The sequence below is a fragment of the Centropristis striata genome, chromosome 2, assembly GCF_030273125.1.
Source record: "Centropristis striata isolate RG_2023a ecotype Rhode Island chromosome 2, C.striata_1.0, whole genome shotgun sequence".
Taxonomy (NCBI): domain Eukaryota; kingdom Metazoa; phylum Chordata; class Actinopteri; order Perciformes; family Serranidae; genus Centropristis; species Centropristis striata.
In genome coordinates, this window is record NC_081518.1 from 31,247,652 (window position 1) to 31,263,221 (window position 15,570).

At 39.9% G+C, this 15,570-nt stretch overlaps 1 protein-coding gene across 1 annotated transcript in view; it reads left to right on the top strand.

The window, feature by feature from the left end:
- The first annotated feature begins 380 nt into the window (after window positions 1-380).
- Window positions 381-15,570, top strand: part of smyd3 (SET and MYND domain containing 3) — a 100,617-nt gene continuing 85,427 nt past the window's right edge. Inside the window, exon 1 of the mRNA XM_059353060.1 lies at window positions 381-580. Coding sequence (XP_059209043.1) covers window positions 420-580 — 161 coding nt within the window. The 5' untranslated portion in view covers window positions 381-419. The remainder of the gene's footprint in view (window positions 581-15,570) is intronic.

The following is a 15,570-nucleotide window of genomic DNA, read 5'->3' on the forward strand; positions in this document are numbered from 1 at the left end:
GTGGGGTAAAATCTATGTTGCAGTTTAAATGACACTCCCTTAGTTTTATTAGTTAAAATAAACTTTTGGGGTAGGTACCAGACTTTTTTCCAATCTATGTTTGGGACAAGCTTACTCCAGTAGAAAATTGCAGGGGGAGTAGAGACAAGTTTGCCTTGATACACACACACACACACACACACACACACACACACACACACACACACACACACACATATATATATATATATATATATATATATATTTGACATGTTTTGCAATATTAGACAAACAGCAAAATAAGGAGTGAGGGGGGTTACATGATACAGGCTGTGATATATTATTCCCACGTGTTCATGTGTGACGTCAAGACGCAAAGTGTGCGTCGTACGGATGACGGATGTAAACACTGCTCGGTTCGCGTGGAGGGAAAACCGACCATGGCACCGAAGCTGGAACGTTTTGTCAGCCCGGGAAAAGGCAACGGTCTGCGGGCTACCGCCAGGGTCAAGAGAGGGGAGCTGGTGTACGTCGCCGAGCCGCTGGCGTCCTGTGTGTCCAACAAACTGTCCCGAGAAGTCTGCCACCACTGCTTCACACGGTGAGACAGCTGACACATGCTGCGACTCAGTATGCTAGTATCATATCCTGCGTAGGTTACAGAGCAGGTGGTTTGAAGGCAGTGTAGTGAATAAGGACATGTTCGTGGCTCATGTCTCAGTAGATAAAGTTAACACAACACTCACGTCGTTCGACATGTTCGCTCTCTATGTTCTGGCAGTTTGTAGTAGTGTGTAGTAGTATTTATATATAATCTGGTATATTAGTTGGTGACTGTGTATTTGCGTGCAGCGCATGTTGCAGCTACAGTAAGTAGTTTATGCAGTTATGGAGTTATAACTGCTAGTTACAGTGTATGAATGTACAATATTAGATGCATATTCTTCAACTGGACACTAGATGGCGCCATTGCTCCTCTGTAGTTTCAGAGATTACGATAAACCAAAAGTGCAGATAAGTAGGCTGTTTGAAGCTGCTCTACTATTGCAATTATTCAAAAATAACTAGAGATGACGGCCTGCAGACCTTACTGTGAAGTTTTCCCCCCTGCACAGACATGGGTTGCAGTTTTATTAAGTAAACAAGTAGACCTTCCTCGAACTGAATGTCATTAATATTAAGGTGAAGATGGCTTGAAAAAACATAGCTGCCCTCAAGGTGATTTTTATGTAGAAGGGCTTGGTGTAAGGTCAAAACTACTACAAAGTTCATTGTTATGGTGTTGGATTTTGGTAATATGATTAATAGTAACATTGTTGGTGTATATGGGAATATGCTCTACTGGTTAAAGCACAATATCAACTGATATTCTAATTCTGCTTTATTACCCAATTTTGAGGCCTTGTCTTATTATTTACAACTTTATTATTTCTACTAATATTATACTTACTGTAAATGGCGCATATTCCTAACACAAAGTTAATTATGACCCAGAAAGACAGTTTGGCTCTGGGGGCCTATAGCAAGTCATTTGTATGCCTGGTTGCCATGTACTGTGTCTGTAAATGTATGGGCTGGAAGAAATATTGACATATTATTAACTGCAGCATGCTGCTGCATTATCTCTCTGATATGTGGTTGCATTAAACCATTGTAGACTTAACACAATTTTGCAAATCAATGATGACGACATTCTTTTTGGCAATATTTAATTTTTGTATATTTTTTTTATTTCTAAATAATAAAAAAATTTGACACCAAAGCCATTATCAATTCTGCTCATTGATCAGATTCTTTATAGATTCTTTATTGATGGCTGATCATTTTTTTGTGTGGGGAGAAAGTAGGCCGACACAGGTTTTCAGCATCAGCACAACTGTTCTATTGTCTCTGAGTCAGAACAGAGTTTAAAAAAGGAATACATGTGACTTGGATATGCAAGAGCTCCACTGTCATTGTCTAAAATTAAATCAGAGAATATTTGTAGAGCATTTGTTTTCTTTAAGGTTTTAACATTTAAAAGGATATTTATCCTCAGTAGGGGACGTGCTGCTCGGTTGGGAGGCAGTGACACTTGTGTATAGTTTGTCACAATGCGAAAGCGGCTTCTCTCTCATCTTTGGTGGTCCTACTTGACCTTTATGCGGCTTTTGAAACTGTTGACCATCAGATCCTCATCTCCACCCTACACCAACTGGGTGGATGTGGCCCTGCCCTCTCTCTACTAAAGTCCTGTTTCAACGACCTTTCGTGTGTCAAAACCCTGTCCACTCACCACTGGGGTCCCTCAAGGCTCTGTCCTTGGTCCGCTCCTTTTCTCGGTTTCCACCAACTCCCTCGGCTCTCTCATCCACTTGCATGGCTTCTTCTATCATAGCTATGCTGACGACACCCAGCTAATCCTTTAATTTCCCCAGTCTGAAACACAGACAGCAGCACGTATCTCTGAATGTCTGGCAGACATCTCCCAGTGGATGTCCTCACACCACCTCAATCGCAACCTCAGTAGCTCAGCTTGTGACTCCCACCCTGCATGGGTCAACTTGCCTCAAAACCACTTTCAGACTTTTTCTCTGTCCTGGCACCCAAATGGTGGAACAAGCTCCCCACCGAGGTCCAGACCTCAGACAGCCTGTACATCTTCTGCCGCAGGCTGAAGACCTATCTCTTCCAACAATACCTCAGTTTAGTCAGGGTTGCCTAATTAAAATAAAAATAAAAAATGCTCTTCTCTTTTGCGTATAGCACTCCTGTAGTGGTTACAGTTGGCTCTGAACAGTTATACTTGATTCCTGTGGTCTAAGGCTTGTAACATCAGGTTGAATGCACTTAATGTAAGTCGATTTGGACAAAAGCGTCAGCCAAATGACAAAAAATGACATGTAATTGTCAGATATATGGCAAACCTGGTTTTTAAGCCATGATGCAACACAGATGTTTCACCATATTGCTAGTTTTTCCATCCTTACTTGAACTTGTCATTTTACAGACATTACAAGCAGCACTGTTGTCATCTTTCTCTGACAAATGAAGCCACCCTTTGGACCATTTCTTTCTGTCCCTATTGTTTCAAGTTTCCAGCCATTTTTTAAAAAAGATTGGGAAATGAGGCCCACTGTTTCGCAATGTGCAGCTGTCAGAAAAAAACAAACTGGTATTGTAAAAGGGAACTCGTATGGTCGAAGAAATACTCTTCCGATGGATGGGACAATTTGAAATCTGTTCTCAATTTCCCTTCCTTACTCCTTCTGCATAGTAACTGACTTAGCACAGTACAGTACAGTGTACAGTGTAGCCTTTTTCTGCCTTGATGTAATGATTCATCTACGTTTTCATCTTATTTGCTTGTGATATTTGTCCAGCTGGATCATTAATAGCAGCACTGCTGCTTTCGCTGCTGTAGCCAAACCCACTTCATCAAGCTGAACACATGTATGGGAATTTAATGAGACTGGTAAGGAGAGTTGCAGTGTGACAGAGTATGTGCTGTTTCTGGTGCAGCCACTGCAAGGTGAATGAAGGGTAAATTACTGAGGGCTATATACAGTATGTATATGAGCCTTGGTAGCAAATGGGAGATGATTAATGAGAGCAGTTAATGCAGATAACCTCTGTGAGAATAGGAAGATGAAGCTCATGTCCACTTTTGATTTTCACATGGAGGTAAAAATTCAGCAGCTACTGCTCACTGTTTAATGGCTCCATGTGCTTCATCCTTCACTTCTTACGCTGTGTTATTGTGGACAGTTTGGTGTGCCCTGTCATTTGTTCACACTGGAAAAAAAATTGTGAGCTCGAAAGTTAAGATGTATAGGCTCAAAATAACATCAATAATATCAGACATGATAGATTACCCAATCCCTGTTGACCCTGTTGTCTTGCTACTTAATGACGACTCATAGTTAGGAAGATCTGGCTAACTGGCTTAACAGCAGCTAAGAAAATGATAGCTCAACGATGGTGCCCACCGCACTCTCTTAGTATTCGGCAGTGGTTATACTTTCTGGATGTGGTGATGTTGGACCTCTCCACAGCAAGGATTAACAAAGCAAAACTCAAAACTATCAACCTGTGGAGAGCAACAGCAGCTCAGATTTCAGACATGATGACCTCATCGACACCACAGGAACTAGCTAGATCCCCAGCAGTGAGTAGGGAAGGTGTGGAGTTTTTTATTTTTTTTAAATTTTTTGTTTTGTTTTAGAGACTGCAGGCGGGGGTGGATTGGTGGATTGGGATTTGTGTGTTAAGTGTATGTTGGGGGAACAGTGGGAGGGTCAGGGTGGGTTGTTGTCGGGGAGGAGGGTGGGAGAGGAGGTAAGTTTTGTTGTACTATGTTCTTGTACACCATTTGAGTGTCATGCATGAAGTGTCATGCTTGCTGTTATTTCACATGTATCTGTTACTGAAAAGGTGTCAATAAAAAGTTGATCACAAAAAAAAGTTAAGATGTATACATCACAATGTGTAATGTATAGTCAAAGTCAGATTCTTAGTCTGTCAGTATGTACATAAGACATGAGAGAAATGAGAAATGGATTTTAGGATTATCTTGTTTTCTCAATTTCATATTATTGAGTAGTAGTACATAGTATTTCAAAAGTGGTTTAGATTGATTTTGGCCTAATTTGTTTTGTTTTGACTGGAGCCCGACTGATCTATCAGCTAGGCGATTTATCAGCTGATATTGGCCAATCTCAGTGTGCAAATAAAGAAATAATTATTTAAACAGAAGTAATGAAAATGGTCAATAGTTGCCCTTCTGGACTGGTTTTGGGTCGACAGATTCAATATCAGAAATGCTTTGTGCATGTTGCCTGAGGATGACTCATACTAGATATCTGCTGCATGTGTATGTACATGTTTTGTTGGGGTTAGTACATATACATTATGTTGGAGTGGAGTGTGTGCTGGGTAAACAAAGACAGTAGAAAGGTCATTGTAGCTGGACAGATCCCTTCACTGGGTGTCTATTACATCACTGTCTCAGTTGGCAAACAACAAGTCTCTGTTACCTTAGTAGTTATTAAACCGCATCCCCAGTCAGTGCTCAGTTCATGTCACTCTGAACAAAATCCACTTCACCATAATGCAGTTATTAATTATTTATCCTCAACTATTGAAGCGCCTCTGAGAAAGCTGCTGTGGACAGTAGTAGTTGATATTTGCTGCTGCTGCTACTGCTGTGTTTCCTCTGTCAATCACTAGAATGTAAGCTTAGTATTTTTGTCTAAAGAATAGCAACAAAAGCTACATGAAGTCACTGCAGGGCAGTATTGTTTATTCTATGCAATTTGAATTTATTCCTCCAGCTGCTCCCCTCACAGACTGCCAGTCATTTAAAATGACTGTGAGGCAAGATTAACATGTATCAGTCAGCTGATGTGCACTTGGGTAATACTATAGTAAACTGAAGTTGCCACAATATTGCCTGGTAGTCATAATGCACTTTGTGCTGATATGGTGTATGAAAGTAGCTCCGTTGTTCAACTAATAATGCCACCCCTAAAAAAACAGCTGTTGTTAACTTGTTAAGTTGCGTCCGTCTATCTGATTTTAACGGGAACATTATTTTCAAGTCATGTCCAGCCATGCTAGCATCATGGCTCTACGGATGGCTCTGTCACATGGATGTATAATAAGAACTGGATATGGCACTGCCGCTCAGCCTTGCAGGCAAATTTTTCCAATCACCACTCGCTGTATTGCAGCAAAAAATCCTCCAATTATAAGAAGAGACGTCTGTAAAACTGTCGACATGATGAGTCAAGTGGTAACTCGTGGACGGGGCCAGCAGAAGAAACACAACTGCACATATTCAGTGGGACACAAACTGGGAAGCTGAAAACTCTTTCTGGTGCATGTACTGGTTCAACAATTCTTATTGGACTCATTTTGCACCACCTTGGTATACAGAATCAAGTTGTTATTATAATACATTAATGATCCGATGGTCAGTTTGTTGATCATATTGTTGACCACTTTGGTCCACATTGAAATACTACACACACGGTTTTAGGACTGCTGGCTACAAGCCGCAACGTCATAACATCTCAGTAATATCTCAAAACAAATTCATCCACTCACACAGGAAGATATAGTTATAACAACAGAAATCAATAATAAATGAAAGTGTTTTTGTCGCCACTGAATTCCATTATTTTTCTATGTGCTTGGGGTTTGTGTGTGTGTGTGTGTTTGTGTGTGTGTGAGGTGTGTGTGTGTGTGTGTGTGTGTGTGTGTGTATCAGAGGCCATGTTGTACAGAGTATGATCATGTTTTTGAGATATTGAATAAGTGTCATGGCTACATGTGCTCGCCTTGTGGCTGTGACACTCGTCAACCTCAGTGTCTCAAAAGTCTTTTGCACATCTTTTATTGATTGGATATCAGCATGAGGTCTGTAAGTTGTGTTGGTGTGTGTGGTGTCACACACACACACACACACACACACAGAGCCAAAGGCAGAGATTGGTCTCAGAGATGTGATGTGTGTTTTCCTGTTTTCACTAAAGCACAATTAGTCTCACAGCATGACTGACTGTTGAGGAATGTGTGGATCTGTGAGAGTGCATTTATTTGTGTGCCTGTAACTCATTACAAGAACAACACGAGAGATGTACTGTATCTTTGTGTGTGCGTGTGTGTGTGTGTGTGCAGGAAATGAGCAGGTGGGGGGGGGCATCAAAGCTGAAGTTAATTACAGCCCTTGAAGGCTGTACGTAAGTAATGAATGATAAATACTGAGGCAGTATACACACACACACACACACGTACAAATACACAGAGAAACACACACATGGCTCAGCAGGGTTCAAATCGCCAGAGGTCAACAAACAAACGACCATTAGAGGATCTCAGACTCACAGGGAGCAAAGAGGAGGTGAGGAGAGATAATAGATGAACAAAGAAAGAGAAAGAGACATTTTTTTTAGCATCAGATTAGAATTTCTAAACATTTCAAAAAGCAAAATTACAAAGTGAGGCAGTGTTCGAAATGCATCTACTCCTTTCTAATTAATTAGAAAACACCACATCAGTGTGTTGGAGCTAATTCTGTGTGTCTGAAGTCCATTAATCAGCAGTAAAGTGTTTTTATTGGGTGTCTCGTGCCTTTGGAGCTCTGTGTCTAAATGTACATATATCAATAACTAAACATCCCACCTGTCTGATGATGTCACATACCAGTTGTGTTTTATGCTTGTGTTTTATGTTTTATGTGGACACTGAGGCATCCGCTCATGATGTTGATGATCAAATGGAAACATAACGTTTGAGACTCATTTAAGGCTGAAACATGTTGCAAACTGCACATCAAGGCAGCTGGAGGGGAAACAAAAGAAGCGCACGTCAGAGCAGTGTGTCAGATGAGGGTTGTGGGCTGTGGACTGTAGCCTCGCTTCCATCATTTTGTATTCCTGATTATGATTGGTACTGTGAGTTACATCACTGCAACACAGTTCAGAAAGAAATTAAGAGTCATACTAGCCCCAAACTAGAGGATAATGTGGACGGTTTTTGGTCCAGTTTGGGACAGTTTGGTTTTCTGAAAATTGAAACATTAAAAATCTCTGAAATGTGTTGTTATATCCATGGTCTTCCACATTTTAATAATTGGTTAACCTCCTAGTATGCGCCAGGCTTAAGACGCAGTTTGGTTTTCCATCATCAGGCACCAATGCTGAGCCTTGCAAGGCAAAACTTTAGTCTAGGCTTGTGTTTTTAAAACTCAGATAAAAAAAGCTGTTGATTAAACTGTTTAAAATGTTCTGAAAATGTATAAACATACAACCTGACAGACTGAATCCACAGTGACTGTGACACTTCAATGTTTGCATTGAAACTGTGAGAGGAAGAAGACGAAGTTCCAGAGAAAGATAGAGGTAGAAGAGAGCTGACATGCAGTCTCTGTTGGACAGATAACACTTCAAACACACACACACACACACACACACACACACGCATGCACGCACGCACGCACGCACGCACGCGCACACACATACACACACACACACACTTTGATGATTTTTTTCTCTGGTTTTGACAGACCAAAGAAGAACTTAGATGTGTTACTTTTGGCTGTCAGGTCGTGTGTGTGCGTGTGTGTGTGTTTGTGTTTGTGGCGAGGGGAGCAGGGTGACATTATCTCTGTCAGATAAAGTCTTTATATTTGACACCAATCTCTCACTCACTGTCTCTTTGGACCACACAGAAGCACAAACATGCACAAACACACTCACACTGCAGAACAGTGCAAACAACAAAAACAAAACATCTAAAAGTTCTGTCTTATTTTTAGAGAATAACTTTTGATTGAAAGTTGGTTAAACTAATTTCCAAAGGGTCTTCAATATTTCAAAGAACATAGAAAATATTGACAAGATGTTGACTCGAGAGTTTTGTTCCAATTTCAGTTGGATGTTAATGCCTGTTAGAGGGAATCTGCACTTGTACAAACACAACAAAAAAATATTTAATTCAGTATTTATAGTTTTTGTCATCAGTAGTTTTTTTTTTTTTTTTTTTTATCAAACAGAAACAACAAAACATCAGAAACGTCATGTGGCAATGTAAGAGCTAAGAGACCATCGAATACTAACAAGGTTACACAATTTTATGACTGAGCAATAAGAAACACTGAGACGAATACTGACACAAAAAAAAAAAATTAACAGAAAATAGGTCCTAGTTTGGGTAAACACAGCATGAAGAGAAAATACAAGACTGGCAGATGAATAGGTTGAGTATTACTAGTCACAGGTCTAGATTCTTGGAATTTGAACTATTGTCATATATGCAAAAGTCTTAGGGTCCTTCAATGTAAGAGCTGTTATTTACCCAGTTAGCATAGTATTTTTTCACCTGCTAGGCTAGTCGAAAGGAGAGACCCTCATGAAAAGAGGGTGGGAGAGTGTGGATTGAAGTTTTGACACTAAATAAAAATATAGTCTTTAGTATTGACCAATCACCTCTGAGCAGGCATCTGTTGTCATTTTGAAGTGCAAAAGAACGCATCGGTCAAAATGCCATATATTAGCTATCAATAGATGCCAATGTATTTAATTATTTAACTGCATTAACATTCAAATAAAGAAACAATCCAGAGGTAGAAGTAGTCTCTCAATTCCAACTCCATTGTCGTGTCTCAAGATGCTAATCAGACCGTAAACAATGACCGGCGCATAGAAGAGGAAGTTTTTGCCCAGATATCTGTTATCTGGTACAAGGATTAGGGTTGGGCCAATGGACGGTGCCATAATCTATCACCAATGGCTATCATCAACCACTGAGTCCAACATTGTCATTGAAAAGAGCTATTGGTAGAGTTATGAATTTATTGTCTATGAAAGCACATTTTTTTGCAGGGAGTACGTTAAGATTGACAGACAACCTTTTATTTGGAATGGTGGATGAAGGGATATAGCCCCTGCAGCGGCTGTTGTTCCCGTATGATTTGAGTTTCAGTTTAAATGACTCGCACTTAGTACTCAGTCAAGCAGTGGAAAGGAGGAGGAGACGGTGTATAGGAGGTAAGATGCCTGAATGTTTTCATTTGTGCTCTAACTCATCTTTTCATTCATTTTGTATCAAATTTGCTTAAATTTTTTTAAGACACCTTTCGAAAACTCTTCGCTGATGTGCATATTTTCTACGTAATTTTTCACTCACACTGCATTATGTTTGAATACAGTTCTTTTCTCAGGGCATTCTCTGTCTCTTTATCTTCTGGCACAAATCCTTCATGAGTCTTCTTCAAACATCCACCCCATCTCTCTTACTCATGCACACTAGTTTGCACACGTTTCATCATAAGCATAGCCATACACTCTGTTCTCCCCCTTTTTCTCGCTTGCACGCATGCACACACACACACACACACACACACACACACACACACACTGATAAGAGGTTGCAGTGGTATATGAAGCATACAGATCACGACTTGAGATGCAGTTAGAAGAGCAGACAGAAAGAGGAGCTGCAGCAGATGAGAGGAGGGAAATAGTTCAAAAGTCGAGTCAGCACTCCTCCTCCTCCTTTCCCTTGTTTCCTCCTCTCGATTTATCCTCCCATCTGCTACTTCTGACATCTATGTCTTCCTCCCCTGTTTTCACACTTTTTCTTCCCATCTGCTTTCCTTCTCTTCTCATTCTCGCTGTTTTTCTTCAGCCTTCTTCTCCACCATCTCCTCATCCCTCATTGTTTAGTTACATTTTTTTGTCCCACCTGCCTCCGCTTGCTCTCCCTGCCTCATTCCTGATGTAGATTATTTTGCTTGCATCTGCTTCTCTCTCCTCCACCTCCCCCTCCTCCCCTCTGTTCTCCATCTCCCTCTAGTTTTCCCTGCCTCCTGGAGTTGGATACCCAGGTGTCTGAAAACATCTTGGTGTTGGCAAAACACACACACATGCACAGCTGTATCATTTGCAACCAAAGTGATTTGCTGTACACTGGGAGCATGGCTCCTCATATGTGTAAATGCTTGGTATTCCAAAAAAAAATTAAGATGGTTCTCCTGGGAGGAATTTTTCTGAGGTTCGGCTTAGTGTAACAATTAAGTCAGTGTATTTTTCAGTGTTGATCTGTGTGTGTTTATTCCCAGTATAAATTTGGATAAACCGAAAAAGCGCCCTGTGGATTCCCATTATTCCACTGATCTTACACAGTGCATCTGTTACTTGTAAATGTCTCAAACCTAGAGTTAAAAAACAAAACATAATTAAAGCCTTATGTTTAAAGGATTAGTTTTCTGAATGACGTCTGAGAAAAAAACTATGAACATATGATTTCTGTCTTCCATTTACTCATTGTGCAGTTGTCTATGATCAATCTGGCTGAGGTCTCTCTCCACAGGTAAATATTGATAAGACAGAAAATGTAATTACTGGTTGTGATCGTTATTCTCAGCTGTTAGTGGAGATTGTGTCTAGTGTCTGTATTTCAGAGTTTTTTGATTTTTCAATCACCATATCACAAAACTGACTCTTTTATCTCAGGAATCTATTGTTGTATTCTAGGGCACCAAGAAAGTATTTTATGTCTTTATAATGACCCGGTGAGATGATCATCTTTTTACATGAATAACTCAGTCAAATTTAAATTCTCCTTGTTCAAAATTTAACCGTGAGGCTTTTGACTGTTATCAAACCAGATCTGCTCATATTTCTCCTGGTATAATCCGAGGCTCAAGCACGTTTCAGGATATCTTTTAAAATTCTTGTGATTAGCTTCAAAACACTGCATGGAAGAGGTCCAACGCATATCTTTCTCTAATAATACTTAAGATTATTACAGACTTGCATGGCTTGCATGTCTAATTAATCTTCAGGTTCCCAGTATTCAGGTGATGTACACCACCCTATGTGGCATCTACTGTTGACCTGCGGTCTCCCTCTAAAGATCCTGTGTCCCTCCCTAAAAAAAACGGGTCTATGGTTTCCTTTCACTTTCTGATAGGGGCTAATGCAAAAAAGAGAAGAAAAAAAAACCCTTTTCTTCTCAAGAGTAGATTTTCCCTTGAGGCTATGTTGCTTGTGCGTGTTTGCATGTACTGTCTGTGCATGTACTCTCATCATCATGATAATAAAGCCATAAGGAGATTTGTCCCATATGAGTCCCCCCAGGTGTCAATGAATCATCTTCTAAACAACCATTAACAAACTCAGCAAGGGTTCCAGGATGGCTATGGATGCAACACAGCTGGCAACTCTCTCTCTCTCTCTCTCTCTCTCTCTCTCTCTCTCTCTCTCTCTCTCTCTCTCTCTCTCTCTCTCTCTCTCTCTCTCTCTCTCTCTCTCTCTCTCTCTCTCTCTCTCTCTCTCTCTCTCTCTCTCTCTCTCTCTCTCTCTCTCTCTCTCTCTCTCTCTCTCTCTCTGACAAACACACACACTCACACTCTCAGTCATGCTCACTCAGATGCACTGGCAGCAGTGCTTTACATGCCAGTGTTGATGTGCTGTTGTTGCTGTGGATGCCTGCAGCGCCCTGAGTGGTTCAGTTCTGTGTAGACCGGACTATTGCAGCATAGATGCAACACTAGATGGCAGTAGTGTCACTTTAGGTAGCTCATTTGTTGAATGCTCATGCTTATATTCTGTCACATTTACTGTGTAATACACTGCAGTAACAGTGCTGGAAAAGAGAGAGTTTGTGCTGGAATTGCTGCAGGAGGAAGAGCTAAGTTGGAAGCATCATCGAACTAGAAATGGCACAGGTTTCTCTATAGTGCAGTTCTAGTTCTGTAGTATTCTTCAACCATTGTGAAAGCATTGGGAATGTTGCAGTTGATTTATGTGATTTACTATCTTTACATATACTGACACACCATTAACTGTCATGTGGGAGTGAGTGGTACCATTCTGTGTTGGCTACTCAGCCTGGAAATGAGAAAATTCACTCAGGCACGACCGGACAGCCCAGAAAAGAGGACCCCACTAATTATTAACATACACAAACACAACACAGAACTAAATCTCTCTGCAGCACAGTCAATACTCATGGGAAATTAATTACCATTCTACACACACACACACACACACACACACACACACACGCCAACATAGACATGCTGAGGTAGGCCTAATTAGGTGTCTGATAGCATAGACTTTACAAAATTGGCCACATATACACACATGTGAGCGCACACATATTGCATATCAATGCAGAAAACAAGCAGCTTTCAGTCACTTCCTCCGCTGCCTGGTGACAGTTTTTATGCCTTTTACTCTTTTTGTTTTGTCTCTTCTTTAGTGCTTCTTGATGATTACCTTCCTCATTTCAGTCACATCATATATGTCCCTGCAAACCTCCTTTTTCTTTGAAAAAACAACACCTTTGCAGGAGGTAATGATTGCATATTGGACATTTAGGAATTTGCTAATTTGCAAGGTAAAAAAACATACATATTTGTTTTGATTAAGAGAAAAGAAAAAAATATAGTAAAAGTAAAAACTGTCTCATTACCTGAGTTACTTGTCTCTTTGTTGTGGCCAGCTCAAAAACCATGGCAAATAAGGTGACACATGGGGCTAACTTTACCAACTATACATCCAAATGTTATGATGTGTGGCAGTCAGTAGTACTAGTATATATGCATGAGAGAAAAGCAGCGGGGGAAGTGCTGGTTAAAAGGAAAAGCATAAAAACTGGGATGAGGAATTTGGAGCATAGGGAGCAGTGAAGAGTTTTATATTGGATACTGGACTACAAACCTCACAAAGCCACTGGTAAAAAGAGTTAATGGCTGTAGGGCACTGATATTATGGTAAGTTTATATAATTCATATATACAGTAAATGTGATTGTGCCTCTTACCATGCGATTCAACCAGATAGCTGAAGATATCTGCTATAGTCAAGCCAGCTGTCTCACATCTCCATGGTCAAACCTGCTCATTTCAGTTGAAATATTTTCAAGACATTGCTTTGCGTGCTGTTTCATTTTTTAATGTAACGGAGAAAAAGCCTATTGAAAGCTTATTTAGAGGAAGATACTTTTTTTGTTTAATTAGAAAAAAATAACATTTTCTTTCTTTTGCAGTTAACAATCTTATGTTTAATGTATGATTGGAAGGCGTACAAACAGAACGCCACTTTTAAAGACATTTCACTTGTCTTGGTATGACATTTTTGCAGGCCTTGTTCTCATTCTAAACTTCACAGTTTGGAAATCATGGTTTGGGTTGAAATAAGTACGCTTGTTCCATTAATTAGTCTACATAAATAATACAAAGTTGAATTTTGGTTTCACATGGGACACAAACATCAGTCTCCTGTGTAAAAATGAATTTGTTTGTTTGACCCGTTCATCTACCCAGACCTCCTCCTTATGCAAACTTTCTCACTCTTTATACTACATACCCTGATTTGTGGAGCACTGGCTCTGAGCGCATAATATTGCTTCAGCACAAAATGACATGCAAAATGCACAAAATGACTTAAGAGATGTGCATGCTTTTGATACACCATTTGGTGATACCTGGCCGTTTTGTTGTATTTATTGGCTTTCAGTTATCCACTTTATTGGTTAATGTATGGGTTATCTAGTCCATAAAGTCCATGATTGATTCATCATTATTTTTCAAACCATCAGTCAAAAATCCAATTTTTAAATGATATACTAAAACAGATTTTTAAGTGTGTAGATGTTAGATATGTTTTTTTAGGATGAAAGCATAAAAGAGAGAAGAGCCAATGACTGTTGAAGTGGGAAAAATAGGAAAAAGAACAAAATAAGAGAGTATGACATTGAGAGGGAGAGGAGGGCTTCAGAGAGAGAGAGAGAGAGAGCTAGTCTTATTTTTTAATTCAGCCTTCTGCATGTTCTTAATGATCCCATCTAATGTTATTCATGAGTTTTGCGTCTGTGCCTGCAGTCCAACCATGGACCTGCCATCCAGAAGACCATCACTTCACACAACATCTGACAGAGAGGGGGAAGAAGGGCAGGAAAAAAGGCAGCGTGAAGAAAGTGAAAGGAAAAGAAAGGGATGAGGAGAGGGAGGGAGATGACAGAGGAAAAGAGGGAAGATAATAAGAGAACATGGTTGAACGTGTCAGATGTGCTTCATGGCAGAAATCATATGCTTTATATGAAAATGAGTATTCTTATTTAACAAGAAAACATTGTTCTTTTGCATACTAATGAACTGACAAAATATGAGATAGTTTATATCTATTTTGCTGTCTTCTCTGGTTTATTTTGATCCATTTTACTCTGTTGTTATTGTCCACATCTATATTTGGACTATGGGATGTATCATACTGTATGTACTGTTTATAGAAGCGTATGCTCTGAAATTGTGTTGGTTATTGCCTAGAGGCCCGAAAAGAGTCGTCTCTGTGTGTTTAACTCAAGAAATAATGTGTGTGAAATGTACAGAATGTGTGTGGGTGTTTGCTTACTGTAAGTCATCTGGGATTCAGAAAGAAACAGTCAGCTGAACAGTTGGCTGAACTGTTGATATGAAATATGTTACTATTATAATATGATAAAGTTTGATATTTCATATGGCCTTGAAATCAAATGGCAAATTGGAGAGATTTTGCCAGCAACCAACATCACCGTGTCACATTTCTACTGTGCCATTCTCATCCTTGCAATTAAAGAAGTGCAGAAATATTTGTTTTCACATGTACAGTCCTGAGAGGAAATATTCAATTATGTTGAGCCAAGATAAAACCTCTGCAGTTCTGCTGGAGTACTGGAGTCATGTGGCCAATATCTACACAGTGATGTACTCTTATACTGTGTGTGTGTGTGTGTGTGTGTGTGTGTGTGTGTTTGAGTGTATACCTTGGAAACACTGAGTGCTTATCAGCCTGGAGGCAGTCTCCATAACAACAGTTGCTTTGGTGCAACTGTGCATTAATGTGACTTTGTAGCTGCATATACAGTATTGGACTTTGTCTGTTTCTATACGCACGGGTATTGATTTGCTATGTTAATATAGTACATATTTTTGTACAGTAACTCAATTTGAGAAACTGTACTAATAATGGGATGTTTTTGGCCAGTCCACTGAATTAGATTGCTGGCAAACCAAATTACTTAATTTCATTGATGCAGAAGTCCTGTGAACTCAATACTGCCA